The sequence below is a fragment of the Vespula vulgaris genome, chromosome 12 (assembly GCF_905475345.1).
Source record: "Vespula vulgaris chromosome 12, iyVesVulg1.1, whole genome shotgun sequence".
In the NCBI taxonomy this organism is placed as follows: Eukaryota; Metazoa; Arthropoda; class Insecta; order Hymenoptera; family Vespidae; genus Vespula; species Vespula vulgaris.
Genome location: NC_066597.1, coordinates 573,505 through 591,421, shown reverse-complemented (window position 1 = coordinate 591,421; position 17,917 = coordinate 573,505). Strand labels below are relative to the sequence as shown.

The window sequence follows — 17,917 nt, the reverse complement described above, 5'->3', positions numbered from 1 at the left end:
GGAAATCTTTCTATTTCTCTCGTTGATACTTTTCCTATACGTCGTACTAGCTTGTAACTCGTTAAATACGTTCGCGCGTGATTGACGTACGAATGAGACCACGTATCTCCGAGTAAAGAATTCATATGTGATATATCTGGCAGTGGACGAAGAAGAAACTGTCCTTGAAAAAGGAAAAAAAGCCTATTAAATTCTTCAATTCGATTCGTTGAAGCTATAACGTTAGGAAAATTGCAGCAATTGGGTCAGTGGTTAATCTAAACAATAGCAGGAAGATCTTTCTTTCTCGCATGTTTCTCGCGAGAAATAACATAGCTGAAAGAAGAGTAGGTACGTGCCTATATTTTCATCTTCGAAAGAAACCGTAGGCGTTCGTTTCGTCACTCGTGTCTCGTCATACATAAGTACATACATACCTTCGTTTCAAGCAAGAAAGTTGGATTCTATGATGTCATGGTTTGCTCGCAGCTTTCACTCGTACCAACGGCGAGCCTTATTTTACGAAATCCTCTTGATTTTGATATAAGAAAAACGCGTTGATACAAGCGGCTCTTGATAAGAGACGAATCAAGGAAAGAAATTAATACGTCAAGTTAATTCGTGCGAGATAAATCTCGCGCTTACCGACACTGTATATCTACGATACCAAATATGAAGAAATGACAAAAGACCTTTTAAAATCGTACGAATCAAAGATTCTTTTCTTCGTTTCCTCTTTCGTTTCTTTCTATTTGCATGAATCTTATCGCTTTCTCCAGTCGAGAAACTTTTGAAGAAAACGGTTTACATAGAAACGGGTTGGCTCGACTTTCTAGGTAGGCTCTCTCGTAGATATGCTTTTAATTCCGCGCGTTGAAGTCTTCAGCATTGAGATAAGAGGAAAATTTTAATATAGATTAGAATATTTCCTTTGATTATTCGTTCGGAGTGTATACATTGTTATTCCCTTGGAAAGATTAAACGGTTGCTCATCGTGCACGGACACGATTTCGTAACGCTTCGGAAAACACGCGACATGGCGCGTGCAAACCTTTCGGGATTGTATCCTTGACTGACATTTGTGAAATTCTTATGGGCAATCGGACAAATGCGTAACACCGATCCATCCTAAAAACGATATCGATTGTTATTGCAAATAATCTGTATTTTTTTTTTCCTTTTTTCAGACCATGCCATTATTATTTTTTTTAACGTTGATCGGTGGAATCATGGCGCAATGTTTGACGGGAGAAGACAATCCCGTTATGATGAATCCACGTTCGAAAACGATGCTCGACGAAGGTCGTTACGAATTTGCTATAGATGCTTTAAAGAAGACCGCTGAAATACAAACCAGCGACAACATATTCTTCAGCCCGGATAGCATTCACAGCGCCTTGACTTTAGCGTATTTCGGGGCCCGTGGCAACACGGAGGCGTCCTTGAAAAAAGCTTTGCATATTCCAGACGATTTATCAAAGATCGACGTGATGAGATACTACGCTTTCGAGAAATCTATTAAGCAAAAAAAAGAGGTAGGAATGATTCGGTTCAAGGTGAGCCACGTGAAACGAGATCGAAACGCTCTCGGTGATAATGATTTTTATTCTACCACTTTTCAGGATAATGGGTCAGCCAATTACGAGTACAAGTCCGCCAACCGGCTTTGGGTAACGAATGCGAGAAAGTTGCGCGATTGCATGCTCGATTTGTTCAATGATCAATTGGTGAAGGTCGATTTTAAGAGCAATCCATTGGCCGTACGAAAGACTATAAACGATTGGGTCAGTAATACCACGAAGGGTCATATTCGTGACTTATTGCCAGAAGATAGTATCACGGAAGATACGGATCTCGTCTTGGCTAATGCCGTTTACTTCAAGGGTCTCTGGCAAAGTCGTTTCGATCCAGCAAATTCGAAAAGAGATATCTTCTATACACCTGGCTCCCAAAATTCCGTAATCACGTTCATGCGCCAAAAAAAGACGTTCAATCACGGTTAGCGAAATTTATATAGCCGAGATTTATATTTGTATATTACATATAATATACAAGTGTATTCTACACCGATAAAAAAGAGTTGAACCGAAATCTTCTTCGTTTGTTCGATAGTCGTCTCGGAGGAGTTGGGTGCACACATCCTTGAACTTCCATATAAAGGTCAAGAAATCTCCATGTTCGTCCTGCTACCACCTTTCGCAGCGGCCAGATTTTTGAACGATGGAGCGAATCGGACCCAAGGAGACGGCGGTATCAGGAACGTTCTCCAACGCATCTCCACTGAGGCTGGTGCTACCGAATTAAGAATGCTTCTTGACGATGGAATGCCATCGAGACAGGTCGAAGTATCCTTACCACGATTCGAATTGGAAAGAGAGTTACCTCTGGTACCGCTTCTTCGTTCTTTCGGTGCTGGCGACTTGGTCATACCCGGTGTGGCCGATTTAGGAGATTTCTTAGCCGACGGTGAAAAATCACTTCATTTGGGAGACGCTGTTCATAGGGCTAAAATCGAGGTCACCGAAGAGGGCACGACAGCGGCAGCAGCTACGGCGCTCTTTAGTTTCCGTTCGAGTAGGCCGTCCGAACCGGCTGTCTTTAATGCTAATCATCCCTTTATATATTTCATCTATGACAAACCAACGCATAGTATATTATTCTGCGGTATTTATCGCACACCCGGTGCACCGGCTTCATCGGTACCTGCTTAATAACGATCTTACTGAGGAGATAAACGTTCTTCAAAGTACGTGATTCCTCATTCTTTGTACTAGATAGTTGGAGTGATTGCGCGAATGGCATTAGTCGTCCGTGCTCGTAAAACAGCCGTGTTTACTTTTCAGCACGATCCCTAGCAAGGATTAATAAGAAAGCCGATAAATGAGTAAATGGATTAATGGATGTACGAATGAATGATAATGCCTCGAATACTTGAGTGCCTGTTTGAATCAATGAGTGGATACGTGATATTAAAAATTACATAATGTTTATAAGTTTTGCTTTCAACCAAAGGTAAGCACAAAAACGAACAAATTACAGATTCAATTTATTACATAGCTATATATTTAATTTGTATTTTATGATACAATGATGACAATTGGTTAACCATGAAGGAAGAACCCATGACTAAAATATATACAAAAAGTTATTTTGTAAAATTATACCTAGGTAGAAAGAGATGCATTCTGTGTTTTCATCGGATATATTTCTATTTTATATAACTTATACCGATTACAGTTATGTAATATTGCTAGCACATCATGCTTAGTTGGGCAATTGACTAAATTTGAAAGTGTGCCTGCAACAATGCCACTGATTTCTATTAACAATGTTCCGAACGATCAAATAATACATATATGTAACTTGTGTATATCTCTTTGCGACGAGAGAAACTATATTTATTTTGTTTATAATATCTATAATTCTTATATGTATTGTATACTTATTTTGCCTTTAATTATGAGATTTTTTTTATACCCAATATCTTCAATAATCTTTAGCACGTAATGCTTGATTATAAATGTAAGAAATTATATGAATAAAAGGTAAGATAGGTTTTTAACGTAATATTTCTATTTTATATTTTTCAGAAATCTATTTGATCTAAATCTATGAAAAGTTATAACTTTTTGTTATCGAATCTTACATTAAATTCCTTCAAAATATGTTCTCCATAGGTGCTAATTTAATAAATAACTCATTTACTTCCATTGTGAAATGTATTTAAAGGGAAAATTTTTTGCTTTAACTTTTACCCAAAAAGTTAGTACGATTTTAAATAGGAGGGAGTAACGCGCGCTTTTTGACTTTTCTGTTGGTACTAGTCTGAACATGTAACGAATTCGATCAGGGGAGTTAGGCTAGGGTTTTAATGATAACGAATTCCTTCCTTGCTAGTGAAAAAAATTTTATTTGCTGCCATCTAGCGAAGAAATTTTATTATAAACAAGCGCACAGACACAATTAAATTTCGTAGGTATGTGCACATCACACTAACACTATTGTAGTCGGCTTATAGCAATTGCCGTAGTATGTGATTCGGTACGAGTCTCGTAATAAAACAAATTTATATGAAATATATAATTTGAATATAAATATACACGTAATAAATAGTGAAAATATTTATTTATATTGTACAAATTGCATTTACAAAAAATTATTTGTGAAGTTCTTATTGATAAAATTAATGATAAAGTTCTGTAGCTTAGTAGCATTCTACCATAATTTTGATCTTACGATATATATGCAATATATTTGATGATACAATATATATTAGCATATTTTTATTGGTTAGTAATATTATGTAATTAATGTAATTATTAGTTTTAACTATGTTTCCAAGTAAAATGCAATATTTGTAGATAAGCGTAAGAAGGTTAAGACATTAGTTTGTAATGTAAGTTTTCAACTTTGCATACACATAATAATAATATTTTTATGATTAATTTTCAGTTATATTTTCTAAAATGGTTTTTTATATATACTGTCACATATGTAAATTTAATGTGAAATGAATTATTAACGAATTTTGGAGTCTTAATATATTACAAATATGTTTTCGACGGATCAATCTAAAACTTCAAATAATCTTCCAATTCAGGAAGATAAAAGAGTTTTTATAAATGATACAGACTGGGATAAGATAGCTGTATATTTAATAGGAAATCAACAAAGATTTAGAGAAAATATTATTATACCCAGAATGATAGGACCTGTACAAATTAAGACTAATGAAGAAAAAATGGTGGAAAGAGCGATGGAAAGTTGTGCCTTTAAGAGTATTATGAGCTGTGTACTTGGTATTTATCATATTTCTTAATTTTTTTTTTTCCTTATACTTAAATCTTGACCATATATAATAAGATAATGTTTGTAGGATATGGATTGGGAGCTGCAATAGGTTTATTTTCATCAAGTGTAAATCCAAATATCACAAGTGTAGAAAAACAACAAACTGCACGCGAAATATTTAGAGAAATGAAAATGACGACGCTCAGTTATGCTAAGAATTTTGCTGCTGTCGGTTGTGTATTTTCAGCCGTTGAATGTACTATAGAATCTGTAAGTTTTTTTTAATCAATTTTATTTATTTGAAAAAAATTTATTGAAGCTTCATTTTAATTTTAGTATAGAGGTAAAACCGATTGGAGAAATGGTACTTATGCAGGTGGTGTAACAGGTGGCCTAATAGGCTTAAGAGGTATTGACTATTTTTTTTTTAACATTTCAAATATGATGATAGATGTGTTTAACTTTTATCTGTTTCCAGCTGGCATAAAAGCAGGACTGATAGGTGCTGCAGGCTTTGCAGCATTTTCAACAGCAATAGATTATTACATGCACAGGTCATAAACAATGTTTAATAGAATTACAACTCGTGTATTTCTATAGAAAAGATATAAAAGCCTGCGTATATTGCGCATATTTATAATACATACAAAAGCATGAAACATGTTTATATTGTATAAATAGATATAAATGCTTAGAAATAAGTACAATGGTCAAGGTATAAAATATGTGAAAAATTGATATCTGTTCGTCTTAAATTACCTAAAACTTGTCAGTACTCCCGCTTATTGATTGAACAATTTTTTTTTTTATTTATTTTATATACCTCAAAATACTATTAAATCGTATTACAAAAATACTAAGCTATATCTTAATATTCTGATAAATAAGAACAAAGTAAATTAAATGCAGTTTTGGAACAGTTCTTAATACTTTTCACATAATACCTTTGGAAGATAAATATGTGCAAAATTTCATCATCTATCTTTTATGATTTATCACATTAAAAAGCAATGTTTCGTATAAGTTACAATATTTTTTGTCGTTAAAAGAAGATGCAGTCTTATATTTTTAATTTTTCTTTAAAACATCCTGGATGATATCACATGTTCTATTTGAATTAGATATGTCAGGAAAGTATATATATGTATACAAATACAAAAAGTATTTGCATATTCGAAGACATATTCCTCATTGTATAAATGAGTATAATCTTATTCATATACAATGATCTCTCATTAAAAATGTTTATATCATATTTAAAGTCTTAAAATTATATGTTAGTATAATGTATATTATATATAACATTGACATGAATTCTATTTTTTAAATTAAACATGAGATTCTCTTCTCTGTACCTAAAGAAGTATATTGGTTTGGAATTTTTTGGTTTTAGTTCTATAATATGGAATACTTAGATATCTGTCTCCTCTTAGTTATTTTATAGTAATTCTTTAAATGATAAATTGACACAAAATCTATGTAGTCGTTGTGTACATTATTCGTACATTTTTATCAGGAGATCTATTTCTGGTATTTCTTATAAATTCAGATATTATTTCATGAATATTTTAAATCAGACCTTTTTGAAACAAAACAAAGAATTACAAGGCACTTATGACAACTGTCGCTTCCTTCTCATTTACTTTTACTTGCAGTGGCATTGGTATCAAAGATATAATTACTTTGCACTATGTATCAATAATTGTCCTATGTATCTTACATATTAAATCTTGTTAATTCAAAAAAATATTAAACTACTGAATATTATATATAAATACACTTGTATGCAAGCAGTAGTTAAAAAAAAAAAAAAAGAACTATGCATTAAAGAATTTTCTTATATAATGCACATATCAGCTAAATAGAAGCTTGTAAAAATTAAACTGTCTCTTAAAGCTAAGTTTTTGTATGTCACATATATTTTATAAACTTTTTTGGCACCTATAGAGCCGAAGCTCTTCCTTCATTTTGTCCAACATTTATTTGATTAGGGTTGCTGTTGTTGCATTTGTGCTTGCATTACAGCCAATAATTCTTGCATACGACGTAATTCTGCTTCCTTTTCTTGTAAAATACGATCTTTCTCTGTTACGGAAGTAGCTTTTTCAGATTCCACAATTCTATTTATAAAAAAAAAAATGTACTATTAGTATTATTATTGTTATTTGATTACAGTTGAAATATTTAGAAATGTTCTTACGTTTGTCGTCGTGGTGGAACCGGCGCTCCTTTAGCTAATCTTTCACTACGGTAATTTTCATAATGTACCTCCTGTGTTACTTCTTGTAAATCTTGCATGTGTGTTCTAAAACAGTAGATACAATCGTTTCTGATTCATGGCTGCTGAAATATAATGATACAGCTTTTTTATTAGAACTTTTAACTTACATCAGCATCGTTCTTAATTTAATAAAATCACAATGATCTGGATTTTCTACTTCAACAACACCCCAAGGATAAAGTCGCCCCCTTACTCTTTTTCCTTTAACTTCAAGTAAGGTATTTGCGCCACATACTGCAAATGGAACAGCTTCTTTCAATTGTCTTACTTGTTCTTTATAATCTTCATCTTCATCGCTATCACAATCTGGAAGGGGGTAGATCTTAATGCCACTACCTTCGATTTCTTCCATTACACGTTTCTTTAAACGAAGTACTTCTCTTTTAGTAAGTACATCTGCTTTTGCAATTACTGGCACAATGTTAACTTTATTATGTAATTGTTTCATAAATTCTATATCCAAAGGTTTTAATCTATCAACAAAACAAATAAATTATATTTGTTTATATACAATTGAGATAAAAAAAATCCATTCAATAATACTTAAACATATAAATTAAATCCTTACCCATGACCAAATGGAGAAATGAAGTAAAAACAACAATGTATTCTATTATCAACTATATTTCTTCTATTTAATCCACTTTCATCCCGCAAAAATCTTTCAAATTGATCATCTATATATTGAATGATTGCTCTGAAACTATCTGTATTATCAATAGCATCTCCATAACCGGGTGTATCAACGACCGTAAGTCTTAGTTTAACACCTCTTTCTTCAATTTCTACCGTGGAAGCATCAAGTTTTACAGTTTGATTAGTTTTCTCTGTGTAAGCAGAAATTAATTATTTATTAATAACTCTTTAAAATTCTACGTTACGATATAAAAATATATTAAAAGTATTAATAGAAAAAAATAATAATTTCGTATTAAGAGATTAACAATGCTTACCAACAGCATCAGGAATTATTCTTTCTGGATATAAATCGGTTAAAAATAAACTATTAACTAATGTAGATTTTCCAAGGCCAGACTCTCCAACAACCATAAGTGTAAACTCAAAACCTTTCTTCACCGACTTTCTATGCACTTGATTAGGTAAATTTGCAAAACCTACATAGCCTGGGGCTTCAGGACTAGTAAACTGTTTAAAACATATTTCAATTAGAATAAATTGTAAAGTGAAAATAATCAAGAAGGAAATCGTACGGAATTACATAAAAATTTTACTACTCCCGAAAAACGTATAAGTCTTTTTAAAGTTTCATGAATAGTACATCATTAATAAACGTGATATTTAAAAAAAATAACACATTTTATTGTTCTATAGATTACTATAAAATTTTATATATTAAAATGTATGTTCAGTACAGGCTGCATATACATCCTCATAAATATTATACTTACAGTTTTAACATTCTCTCTTTCGCTAGACATTCTTCCGTATAATCGAGTGGATTTTTTATTTGAAAAGAATTAAACTGCTTCCAGGCAAACGCCTTATAAACAATATTCGGATTAGCTACTTATGAATTAATGACAGAACAAGACGGAACAAGATCGAAATGTCTACTAGCAGTACTACCAACGGACGACGAGGCGTTTTAACCGAACATTTTTATAATCGGAGAAATTTGTATAACTATTTAAATGTGATGCAAAATGTATAATATTAATAAGTTATATTTCCTTAATGTATGTATTCAACGATCTATTTTCAATTGGATTTGACATTGGAAATATTAATGAACTTTTTACGATTAGACGACGAACGTACGTGCAACGTCCGAAGTGAATCAAACTGCTTTTAAAACATAATAATGTGAAGAATTTTACTTATTTTAGTAATATTATCCAAATATAAGATCAAAACGAAATACAAAAAATATTACAATGAAAGGTTCGAACATAATTAATTGTATGTAGATGTACGATTTAGCCTATTTTACTCGTGTTTGTTTGATCTATTCATAATACATAGTTTACTTTTTGACAGTTTGCATATGATGATGCGAATGAATTACAAAACTATTTTATTAACATTGATTGTTGCTGTAGCAAGTTCTCTATTAACATCATGGAACAATTGTGGTTATCCTTTTTTCCTAAGGCCACCAGATTGGAAATATCAATTTCAACATAAGGTTAGTAAATCTTTTCAATCGACTACAATCAACGATATATTCATTATTAAAAATTTAAAACCATGATTGTACCTATAATATTTATGAATTAAATTATTTTTAAGGAAAAAGTGAATAATGAACCTGGATATCAAGAAATAGATTGCTCTATAAATGGTGATTATTCAATTGGGTGTCGTAAAGAAGGAGATGAAGTATACATACCATTTTCATTCATTCATAAATACTTTGAAGTAAGTATTACTCGGGTAATGTATGTATAGTTTAGCCTGTTAAAAATTTATGTGACATAATATGAACAGATTTATGGTAAATTGGCAACGTACGATGGATTAGAAAGATTTGAGTGGTTACATAGTTACTCAAAAATTGTAACCCCCAAGGGTAAATATGATCCTCGAGGAGTATTCATGACATTTGAAAATTATAATGTCGAAGTTAGAGAGAGAGTAAAGTGTGTTAGCGGCAGCGACGGTGTACCAATATCCACGCAATGGGAAAGTCAAGGATATTATTATCCGACTCAAATTGCCCAATTTGGACTGTCGCATTACAGCAAAAATTTAACAGAACCTGAACCTTATAGGAAATTAATAGAAGATTCTGATAAAGTAAAACAAGAATGGTCTGTTCCTCAAGGATGTGTTATTTCTCGAATATATGACAAACAAGTTAATAGCTATGTTATGAAATTTGCAACACCTGAGACTAGTACTTCTGGAATAAGTTTAAAACTGGATCATGTATTAGATTTGGTATTAAAATGGGATCTAAACATTAAGGATAATGGTAGCATAACAGTTGCATTACAATCTAGAGAAAAAAAAGATACATATTACTTGCATTACACTGCAAATAATGTAATGTTATATACCTATAAAAATCATATATATTATGGAATTGGGCAAATTAATCATCAGTGGAGACGTTTTACTAGAGATTTAGTCATTGATTTACAAAAAGGATTATATTTGAATGATAAAAGTAAAAAGAAACTTTCAAGATCTAAATTAAAGGTAACTACATATCATTTCAATAAGCAAGTTGATTAAAAAATTTAATAAATAATTCAATTTATATTTTTATAATAGATCGTTAAAATAATGCTTTATGGTTCTGGAATGATTGATAATATTACATTGTCAACAAGCGAACATATGGAACAATTTTATGATGCTGCCAAATGGTTCGTTGCTAATCAAAATATTACATCCGGTGGATGGCCAAATCCAGTTAGAAGAAAAGTTTCTACTGGTATGGCTACATTGGAACCTGGATGGTATATTATTGCATTTTATTCCTACTAATCTTAATACAACGAATTCTCGATTGTGTAAAGTTAATATATTAATTATTATGTTAATGTAAAATATTATTTTAGGTATTCTAGCATGGGTCAAGGACATGCTATTTCGGTATTGGCACGGGCATATTATCATTCTCGAGAAGAAAAATATTTACAAGCTGCAGTTAGAGGTTTAAGGCCATTTAAATTATCATCTAGTAAAGGAGGTGTAGCAGCTCTGTTTTTAGGTAAATACATTTGGTACGAAGAATATCCTACAACACCACCTTCGTTCATTCTTAATGGGTTCATATACTCTCTCATTGGACTCTATGATTTAAAAAGTATAGCAACAAGTAAAGATGCATATGAGGCATCAAGATTATTTAATCAAGGAATGATCTCACTTAAAAATATGTTGACTTTGTACGATACCGGGTCGGGTACAACATATGACTTACGTCATTTTACATTAAAAATAGCTCCAAATTTAGCCAGATGGGATTATCATTCTACACATGTGAACCAACTTCTTCTTCTTAATACCATTGACAACGATCCACTTTTTACTGCAACTGCAGAGAGATGGATCGGGTATATGAATGGTAAAAAAGCTGCACATAATTAATTATATTTACATATATTTGTACTTAAAACGACTACATTGTGTCCTAATATCTTTATTAATTTTTGATATAATTTCTTTATTTGTTTAAACTTCACATTCTTAGCGATTTTATTTAAATAACCGTGGCTATAAAACGAAAAATTATCAGGTACATGCTGTTCAGTTGTTTTTGTATGTACATATAAATGTTTTTATAAAAATTATGAGTAGGTCACATATGCTTGATAATATACATCATTCATTTATGAATCAGTTTTTTAAAGATATTTATATATAATTCATTTATATTATAGAAAAAAATATAGATTATTAAAGGAAAATAAAACAATAATTAATTTTCAATAGAGGTAATGATAAATGCTATCAAGTAAACTGGTTGTGTAAATTAATTTCTGTGCAAGTATAATACATGTACTTAAGTAGTGAATTTTAATTAAAATGCAATCAGTTAATTTCTGCATGAAAAAATACTTGTAATCTTTAATATTTAATATCATTAATAGCAAATATCTATAAGAGCCTTGAGGAGCTGTCATATAATATATAAATTTATACCGAGATATATATATATATACATATATTAAAAATATATATTTTAACACACATAAAATAGGTCACCAACAAGCAGAAGAATTGAAGATTTTAGTAAGATAGGACACTTTTTTAAAAATATTTTTATCTCTTTTCATTTATCAAAATGACATAATTGGACTATACGCAAAGTAAAAGTATTATGGATATCTTAATAATTCATTTATGTTTAACAATATAACTTATTTGCATGTTTGCCTTCATTACTTAAATGTGCCTCATAGAAAAGAAATGTAATTATTGTTTAATTTAATTTAATACTTATTATTCCATGCAAATTTTTTTTTCTATTAGAATTATTATTTAACATTCCACATGTTGATAATGTGCAATTCGATTTCAATTAATTTGTATATTTATAGCTTATATTTAATTATAAGGAAAAAATGGTTTGCTATCATATTTAATATCTTATTGCAAAAATAGAAATATGTAGATAGACAGATGAAAAATATCAATGCAATGTTTAGAAAAACAGGGTAGAAAATAACATTGGTGATAGTAGCATTTAGTGATTGTATATTTTTTTACACTCAAAGCGATTGTAGTAACTCAGGAAATAATTTGCGAAAATTCTTAATTACTATTTTCATGTAAGTATAATGCTAAATATACTGGATCCCTTCATTGAAATATAAAAATAATTGAATGTTCTTTGAAATAGAATCTTAATATCATATAAATAAGTTAGATGATAGATATCGCACAAGAGTTATTCGTAATAACTAAATTAAGTATTGTTAAATTTCATACAAATTGGTTATATTTATTAAGATTAAATAAAACACATCAATATACATTTTCTTATTATCATAATGTAAATATAAACTTTCTGTAGTATAATCTAAGACTGTTATCATCAATCATATTATTAATTAATTATTGGATGCAATATATATTATACATCTTTTGTATTATGTATTTTATATAGGCTGTGTAACATGGACATGTTTGTAAGGCATGCTTTAAAAATATCTTATATAATCATTTTAATCAAACAAATCCCATGTTAAATTATGAAAGATAATAAAATTTAAAAACTACACATATGCAGGATATGACTTTATTATGAAGCACTTATACCATAAATGAAAATAAGACTGTACGAGTGGTACTTCCTTTAACTTTTGTAACTTTGCTACGTGCATTATTATAAACTTCTGTTTTTATATAAATACCTTTTTTAGTAATTTCTACTATTACTTTTTACATGTTAAGCTTATGAACACTTGCTGTAACAAAAAAAAAAAAAGATTAAAAGAACAAATTAAAATATGAACATTAGCTTACATTAATAACTATATTTGATAGGAGGGAGGGAGGAGGAGACAAAAAAGAGATCAATTAAAAAATATGACGAGGTTGTCCATGATATACCTGAAATGGAAAGATAGTAATTTGAATATCAATAAATTACAAGCATTTAAAATCTATAAAAATGAAGAACACATTAAGACAGTAAAGCAACTTGTAAATATGATAACATTTTTATTTCTCTAGTTTTTCATAATGAGATGACAATTATCATATGTTTATGGCTTTCTCTTTGTTCCACATTATCTGCTTACATGCAGATTTTGCAAACCCTCCTAGATTTTTAAAATCAGTTTTAAAATATGTAAAATACAAAAAAATTATGCAGGCTGATATTAGTAATTACAATGTGTACACGCACAATTGATAGGCATTTGAAATATTTATTGTGTAACATAAAAAAAAGATATAAATAGCTATAGAAGTTTATTTTTATTGTATAAAATATTTAACTCTAATAGATAATTACTTTAAGCAGAAGTTAATTAATTGCTACCTTTTGTGTGTTCTTCTACAGTATATATATAAAGCTGTTATTTTTATATTTGTACGTGTGCACTTGTCAATTTATCAGCACATATGCTCGAAGCACAAGTTTAACATTTACATTGCTTTAAGACAATAAGAAAATTCCGTATATGTAAAAACTGGCAATGTATATTTCGTGCCAGAGTCAGACCAGAAAAAACTAAGTTATTGTGTGTTTATGTCTATATATGTATCCTTTGAAATGTTGTAAATGGAGTATACTTGCGTAACAAAACAAATCTTTTCAATTCTATCCCATATTATTTATAACAATATTACCTGCAAATACTGAATAGAAAAAAACTGAATAGACAATAAATAGAACAAATACAAAATTATCTATACAATTTCTAGTATCTATTTTTTTTATTTATTATAAGAAATTCTAATAAAGTCATTTGATGTATTATAGTATTACAAATTTCTGTTCTATAGGAAAATTTATTTTTGTTACTATAATCAAAAAAGTAAGTGCATTGTATAATATAAAATAAGGAAAATGCTCAGCCTGCATTATGCAGAAAGGGTCGCGGCATCCACAGTATTATATTTTCTGTGCTACATTTTAGATTTACAGTCTTAGTAAATTACTATAATGTGCATCTACACTTCATGTTCACCTCATCACCGCTACTATATGGTTTTATTATTCATATATTCAAATTGCATGCTTACTCCTATGAATACATCTGTATGTGTTTTACAGGTTCGTGTATACAATGCCTTTGACGAATATGAATAATTCGACACAACACATTAGGTTGGCTTGGCTTGCATTACACATGTTTATTTACCAGAAGCATCATGTTATACCTATTAGTAAAAAGATCGTCAGTTTTTTCACAAGCAATTAACTTTCAATCTAACTTTTTGAATGTATGAGTTTATCCAGTATAAAGTGCGTGTTTCATTTAGAAATACGATAGGATTGATGCAAGAGTACCAAATTTTACTGAATCATTAGAAACATTTCTATTATATTCGTGCAAATTAAAACTGTAAAAAACTTTAAAGTTAATAAAATTCCAAGTATAATAAAATCAAAATCTCTTATAAAAGAAAAAATTTAGATATATTTAAAATATGTTTTATGTTTAGAAAAAAATAATTAGATTAGAGAATACAATATGGCTTTATAATAAGAGTATACGTTTATATTTGTTGGCTATTAGGCAAAACTGTTTAAATAAAATAATAGAAATAAATTAAATAAGATAATAGAAACGACGTTATGAAAAACTACATGGCACAATGCTAATATATCAAATCACTGTTGCATCAATCCTATTTTATTATTTTTTTTCCAGTAGAACAATTTATGCTCCATTCATACAATCAATCATGTAATATTCTCTTAATTAAAAACTATGACCATTTGACTTTATTCTTTGAAACCTTAAATGATATTATTATCTAGATTTAGTATGCTCAATGAACATATTGCTCATACAAGTTTTAGTAAATTAATATTCATCAAAGGTTCCAAAGCAATATCAAACATATGTATTTTGTTTGCACTACCTATTATGGTTCAGTTTACTTTATATTTCTCGATAATAAAAATACAAGCAGTATAATGATGGTTGAAAAAACTCAATGTTGCAGGTGAATTTACTTGGTATGTGTATACATTATTGTATTCCTTATGTGTACAATGAATGTTGTGTCTATATGTGGCATGGAACTTGCTCGCATTGAACAAGCATGTATTTTATCTCTTGAAGAGACACCACAAAGAAAGAACAGGTCATATACTGATACTGATGTTGTATCATAAATTATGTTCTGTGGTATCTCTATAAAGCCAGATATCATTCCCCTACCTTGGCAACTACTTCCTTAAAACTGAACTTTTTATAGGAAGTAGTCTGGTGTCCGCCTAGTGACATGTGGTTCTCCACGTCTTGGTGCTGGGTCGAATTGAAGGCTAAAATACAATGATATGTTAGTAACATATTAAAGTCTACCATTGAACGTTATATTAAAATGTGATATTTACAATGAATACTTCAAAGCATCATCTAGTTCCATAATTGCAGCTTGATTGCCACAACGATAGCAATAATTAGGAGCAGAGAATATAGTTACAACATTACGGTCATGACACCTGAAATTTCAAATGCGTAATTAAAGAAAAAATATTTGATCAATTACCAATTTATACAAATAATATTAAAAATTAAATCAAATATATTGATAAGTATATATACCAATTATATCCTTCCATAACCAATTGATGAGCTCTTGATACCAATGTGAGACCATTTGAATGATTAAATGTTTCTGATATATCTTGACCAAATGTATATCCTGCTCCTCGAGGAGAAATACCCCATCCTCCTCTGTCGTCAGGATCTGACCATAGCAAATCACACATTGGACCCTATAAATGACACAATCAAGAGTTATTTATATATAACTTATCGTATCACAACTGAACTATTAACTGAACAATGTTGTACATACTTCATGTGGAACCTCTTGAAGACGATCTAAAGCTCTTATGTGATCTAAGGTATCAATTGAAGGTGATAGCCCACCATGTAAACAAAATATTTGACCATCAACCAATGCAGTCAGTGGTAAGTAATCAAATAAATCCGTAAAGAACTTCCATACATTGGCATTTCCATATTTACGTAAGCATTCATCGTAGAATCCATATACTTGTGTGATTTGTCTCGACTCATGATTACCACGCAGAATCGTTATTCTTTCTCGATATCTCACCTATAGAAATAATATTATATTTTGAATAAATTTGATAAGATAATTATCAGATAAAATTTTGACTCCTATACCTTTAATGCAACAAGCAAAGTAACTGTTTCAACAGAGTAGTAGCCACGATCAACATAATCACCCATAAATAGGTAATTTGTGTCTGGAGATTTACCTCCTATTCTAAATAATTCCATTAAGTCATGGAATTGACCATGTACATCGCCACATACAGTTACTGGACATTTTACTTCTTGTACATTTGATTCTTTAGCCAAAATCTCTTTTGCCTAAATATATAAAGAAATTTGATTTCAATATATATAATGTGTTTAGATAATAATGATTCATAAATAATACATTTTAATCAATATAGTTCAATTACATTTCAACTTCAATTAAAATATATAATTCAAATTTTTTAATTATTTTATATATACATATATATATATATATATATATATACATACATATATATATATTTATATTTAAATGTTTGTATATTTTTTTATATTTTATAATATTGAAACTTATATTATTTAAAACAACAAATCAATTTTATTATGCATTATTGCCATTACTTCTGAAATGTGGAAAACTATTTGTAAAATCTTATAATTTAATAATATATCCATATAATTTTTGTCTTTTTTTGTCAGAATTTAACAAATTTTATTTAAAAATGAATATAATTATTGCAATGATATTGTTATTCGTCGCAAAGAGCAATAAAATTTTAATTTTAATAAGAAAAAAATTTGAAGCTACTATAAACTTTAACCGATAGCAAAAGATCCTAATCATAACTATTAAATATGTCAAAGAATACAAGTTGTGGAAGATAAAAATCTATTTTGTTAACACGTCAAAATATCAAGTAGTACTACTCTCATGCAAAATATAAAAAAACGCAATTAATCTCGAATACACGTATGACACATCCTTATCATATACCATGGTAAGGCAATTGCAGTAACTCTCTTACTTATCGCTTCCGATTTTGAAACATTTAATGATTTTTATATATAAAATATAAAGGAGAAATATATAATTATAAAAATACAGGAAAAATGAACCGGCTTTTTTACGAACGGCATAAATGGTACTAAGTACCTTGTCGCATAGAGTTTTCACTTGGCTTTCTGTCAGTTGTTTGCAGTCATTTAACTGTTCTATCCACTGATCAAGTTCCTTCAGTGACGCCTTTTCCTCCATTTTATAGATCTACACAATATCCGAAAAATATAATACACTTTTAGCACATATAATATAACGCTAAATAAGCTTATCTGTAAACTAAATCATTCGGTTTGACTGCAAAAGCTTCTCAATACAAATATTCCAATCGAGCACACACTCACAAAATGGCCGAGCACGAATGCTGATGGTGACGTCATATACGATTCATGTGTGCCCCTGCTAACTCTATCTTCTCTGTCTTCTTTCCAAAAGTAAATGGACCAATCAACGTTGCTTGATAAATAATTCTTACCAATAGCATTTGAGGTTTACCTTTGATTTAACTTTCGCTACATAGGTACAAGCATTACTAAATCAGATTAATAACAGTAAAAATATTATCTGCAGATTTTCGAAACGAAAAATAATCTATACATTTAAAACAATATAATATATTAATAATTAATCTGTCAA

General features: G+C 29.7%; 5 protein-coding genes across 15 annotated transcripts in view; 3 read left to right on the top strand and 2 right to left on the bottom strand.

The window, feature by feature from the left end:
* Positions 1-3,407, top strand: part of LOC127068041 (serine protease inhibitor 88Ea-like) — a 31,901-nt gene extending 28,494 nt beyond the window's left edge. For 5 of the 8 annotated variants that reach the window (XM_051003646.1, XM_051003644.1, XM_051003642.1 and 2 more), the window contains exons 2-4: positions 1,167-1,535; positions 1,602-1,977; positions 2,092-3,407. In XM_051003646.1, the coding sequence (XP_050859603.1) occupies positions 1,170-1,535; positions 1,602-1,977; positions 2,092-2,690 (1,341 nt within the window). In that variant the 5' untranslated portion in view covers positions 1,167-1,169 and the 3' untranslated portion in view covers positions 2,691-3,407. Of the gene's footprint in view, positions 1-186; positions 331-1,166; positions 1,536-1,601; positions 1,978-2,091 lie in introns of those variants that run through there. The other 3 variants (XM_051003643.1, XM_051003648.1, XM_051003649.1) reach the window with 3 other exon arrangements.
* Positions 3,408-3,548: 141 nt separating this feature from the next.
* Positions 3,549-5,508, top strand: LOC127068066 (mitochondrial import inner membrane translocase subunit Tim22). The gene is made up of 5 exons (XM_051003714.1): positions 3,549-4,268; positions 4,432-4,778; positions 4,856-5,040; positions 5,107-5,179; positions 5,249-5,508. Exons 2-5 carry the CDS (start codon positions 4,532-4,534, stop codon positions 5,329-5,331), a joined length of 588 nt encoding a protein of 195 aa, XP_050859671.1. The 5' UTR covers positions 3,549-4,268; positions 4,432-4,531; the 3' UTR covers positions 5,332-5,508.
* A 146-nt stretch (positions 5,509-5,654) lies between these two features.
* LOC127068051 (septin-1) lies at positions 5,655-8,609 on the bottom strand. The gene is made up of 6 exons (XM_051003691.1): positions 8,461-8,609; positions 8,005-8,197; positions 7,620-7,878; positions 7,159-7,524; positions 6,971-7,075; positions 5,655-6,890 (listed from the first exon to the last, which is right to left on the bottom strand). The coding sequence occupies exons 1-6, from the start codon at positions 8,488-8,490 to the stop codon at positions 6,758-6,760; spliced, it is 1,086 nt and encodes a 361-aa protein (XP_050859648.1). The 5' UTR covers positions 8,491-8,609; the 3' UTR covers positions 5,655-6,757.
* Positions 8,602-12,750, top strand: LOC127068033 (D-glucuronyl C5-epimerase B). 2 transcript variants are annotated; one of them, XM_051003618.1, is made up of 7 exons: positions 8,602-8,748; positions 8,818-8,953; positions 9,050-9,197; positions 9,302-9,430; positions 9,500-10,213; positions 10,289-10,476; positions 10,579-12,750. In XM_051003618.1, exons 3-7 carry the CDS (start codon positions 9,057-9,059, stop codon positions 11,108-11,110), a joined length of 1,704 nt encoding a protein of 567 aa, XP_050859575.1. In that variant the 5' UTR covers positions 8,602-8,748; positions 8,818-8,953; positions 9,050-9,056; the 3' UTR covers positions 11,111-12,750. The 2 variants fall into 2 exon arrangements, with proteins under 2 accessions (XP_050859575.1, XP_050859574.1); XM_051003617.1 differs by lacking the exon at positions 8,602-8,748 and having other exon boundaries at positions 8,822-8,971.
* LOC127068059 (serine/threonine-protein phosphatase 2A catalytic subunit alpha isoform) lies at positions 12,751-17,646 on the bottom strand. 3 transcript variants are annotated; one of them, XM_051003703.1, is made up of 7 exons: positions 17,378-17,646; positions 16,345-16,554; positions 16,010-16,273; positions 15,754-15,926; positions 15,543-15,650; positions 15,367-15,470; positions 12,751-12,933 (listed from the first exon to the last, which is right to left on the bottom strand). In XM_051003703.1, exons 1-6 carry the CDS (start codon positions 17,477-17,479, stop codon positions 15,398-15,400), a joined length of 930 nt encoding a protein of 309 aa, XP_050859660.1. In that variant the 5' UTR covers positions 17,480-17,646; the 3' UTR covers positions 12,751-12,933; positions 15,367-15,397. The 3 variants fall into 3 exon arrangements, with proteins under 3 accessions (XP_050859660.1, XP_050859661.1, XP_050859659.1); XM_051003704.1 differs by lacking the exon at positions 12,751-12,933 and adding an exon at positions 13,170-14,356; XM_051003702.1 differs by lacking the exon at positions 12,751-12,933 and having other exon boundaries at positions 13,170-15,470.
* Positions 17,647-17,917: the final 271 nt, after the last annotated feature.

Excerpts from the sequence above, each read along its gene's own strand:
- LOC127068066 (XM_051003714.1), top strand. The coding sequence starts at position 4,532 with ATGTTTTCGACGGATCAATCTAAAACTTCAAATAATCTTCCAATTCAG. Across the intron at positions 4,779-4,855 it reads TATTATGAGCTGTGTACTTG|GATATGGATTGGGAGCTGCA; the intron begins GTATTTATCATA and ends TAATGTTTGTAG. Across the intron at positions 5,041-5,106 it reads TTGAATGTACTATAGAATCT|TATAGAGGTAAAACCGATTG; the intron begins GTAAGTTTTTTT and ends TTTTAATTTTAG.
- LOC127068051 (XM_051003691.1), bottom strand. The coding sequence starts at position 8,490 with ATGTCTAGCGAAAGAGAGAATGTTAAAACT. Across the intron at positions 7,879-8,004 it reads AATAATTCCTGATGCTGTTG|AGAAAACTAATCAAACTGTA; the intron begins GTAAGCATTGTT and ends CTGCTTACACAG. Across the intron at positions 6,891-6,970 it reads GTTCCACCACGACGACAAAC|AATTGTGGAATCTGAAAAAG; the intron begins GTAAGAACATTT and ends TTTTATAAATAG.
- LOC127068033 (XM_051003618.1), top strand. The coding sequence starts at position 9,057 with ATGATGATGCGAATGAATTACAAAACTATTTTATTAACATTGATTGTT. Across the intron at positions 9,198-9,301 it reads AATATCAATTTCAACATAAG|GAAAAAGTGAATAATGAACC; the intron begins GTTAGTAAATCT and ends ATTATTTTTAAG. Across the intron at positions 10,477-10,578 it reads GCTACATTGGAACCTGGATG|GTATTCTAGCATGGGTCAAG; the intron begins GTATATTATTGC and ends ATATTATTTTAG.
- LOC127068059 (XM_051003703.1), bottom strand. The coding sequence starts at position 17,479 with ATGGAGGAAAAGGCGTCACTGAAGGAACTTGATCAGTGGATAGAACAG. Across the intron at positions 16,274-16,344 it reads CTTTGCTTGTTGCATTAAAG|GTGAGATATCGAGAAAGAAT; the intron begins GTATAGGAGTCA and ends TTATTTCTATAG. Across the intron at positions 15,927-16,009 it reads TTCAAGAGGTTCCACATGAA|GGTCCAATGTGTGATTTGCT; the intron begins GTATGTACAACA and ends TGTCATTTATAG.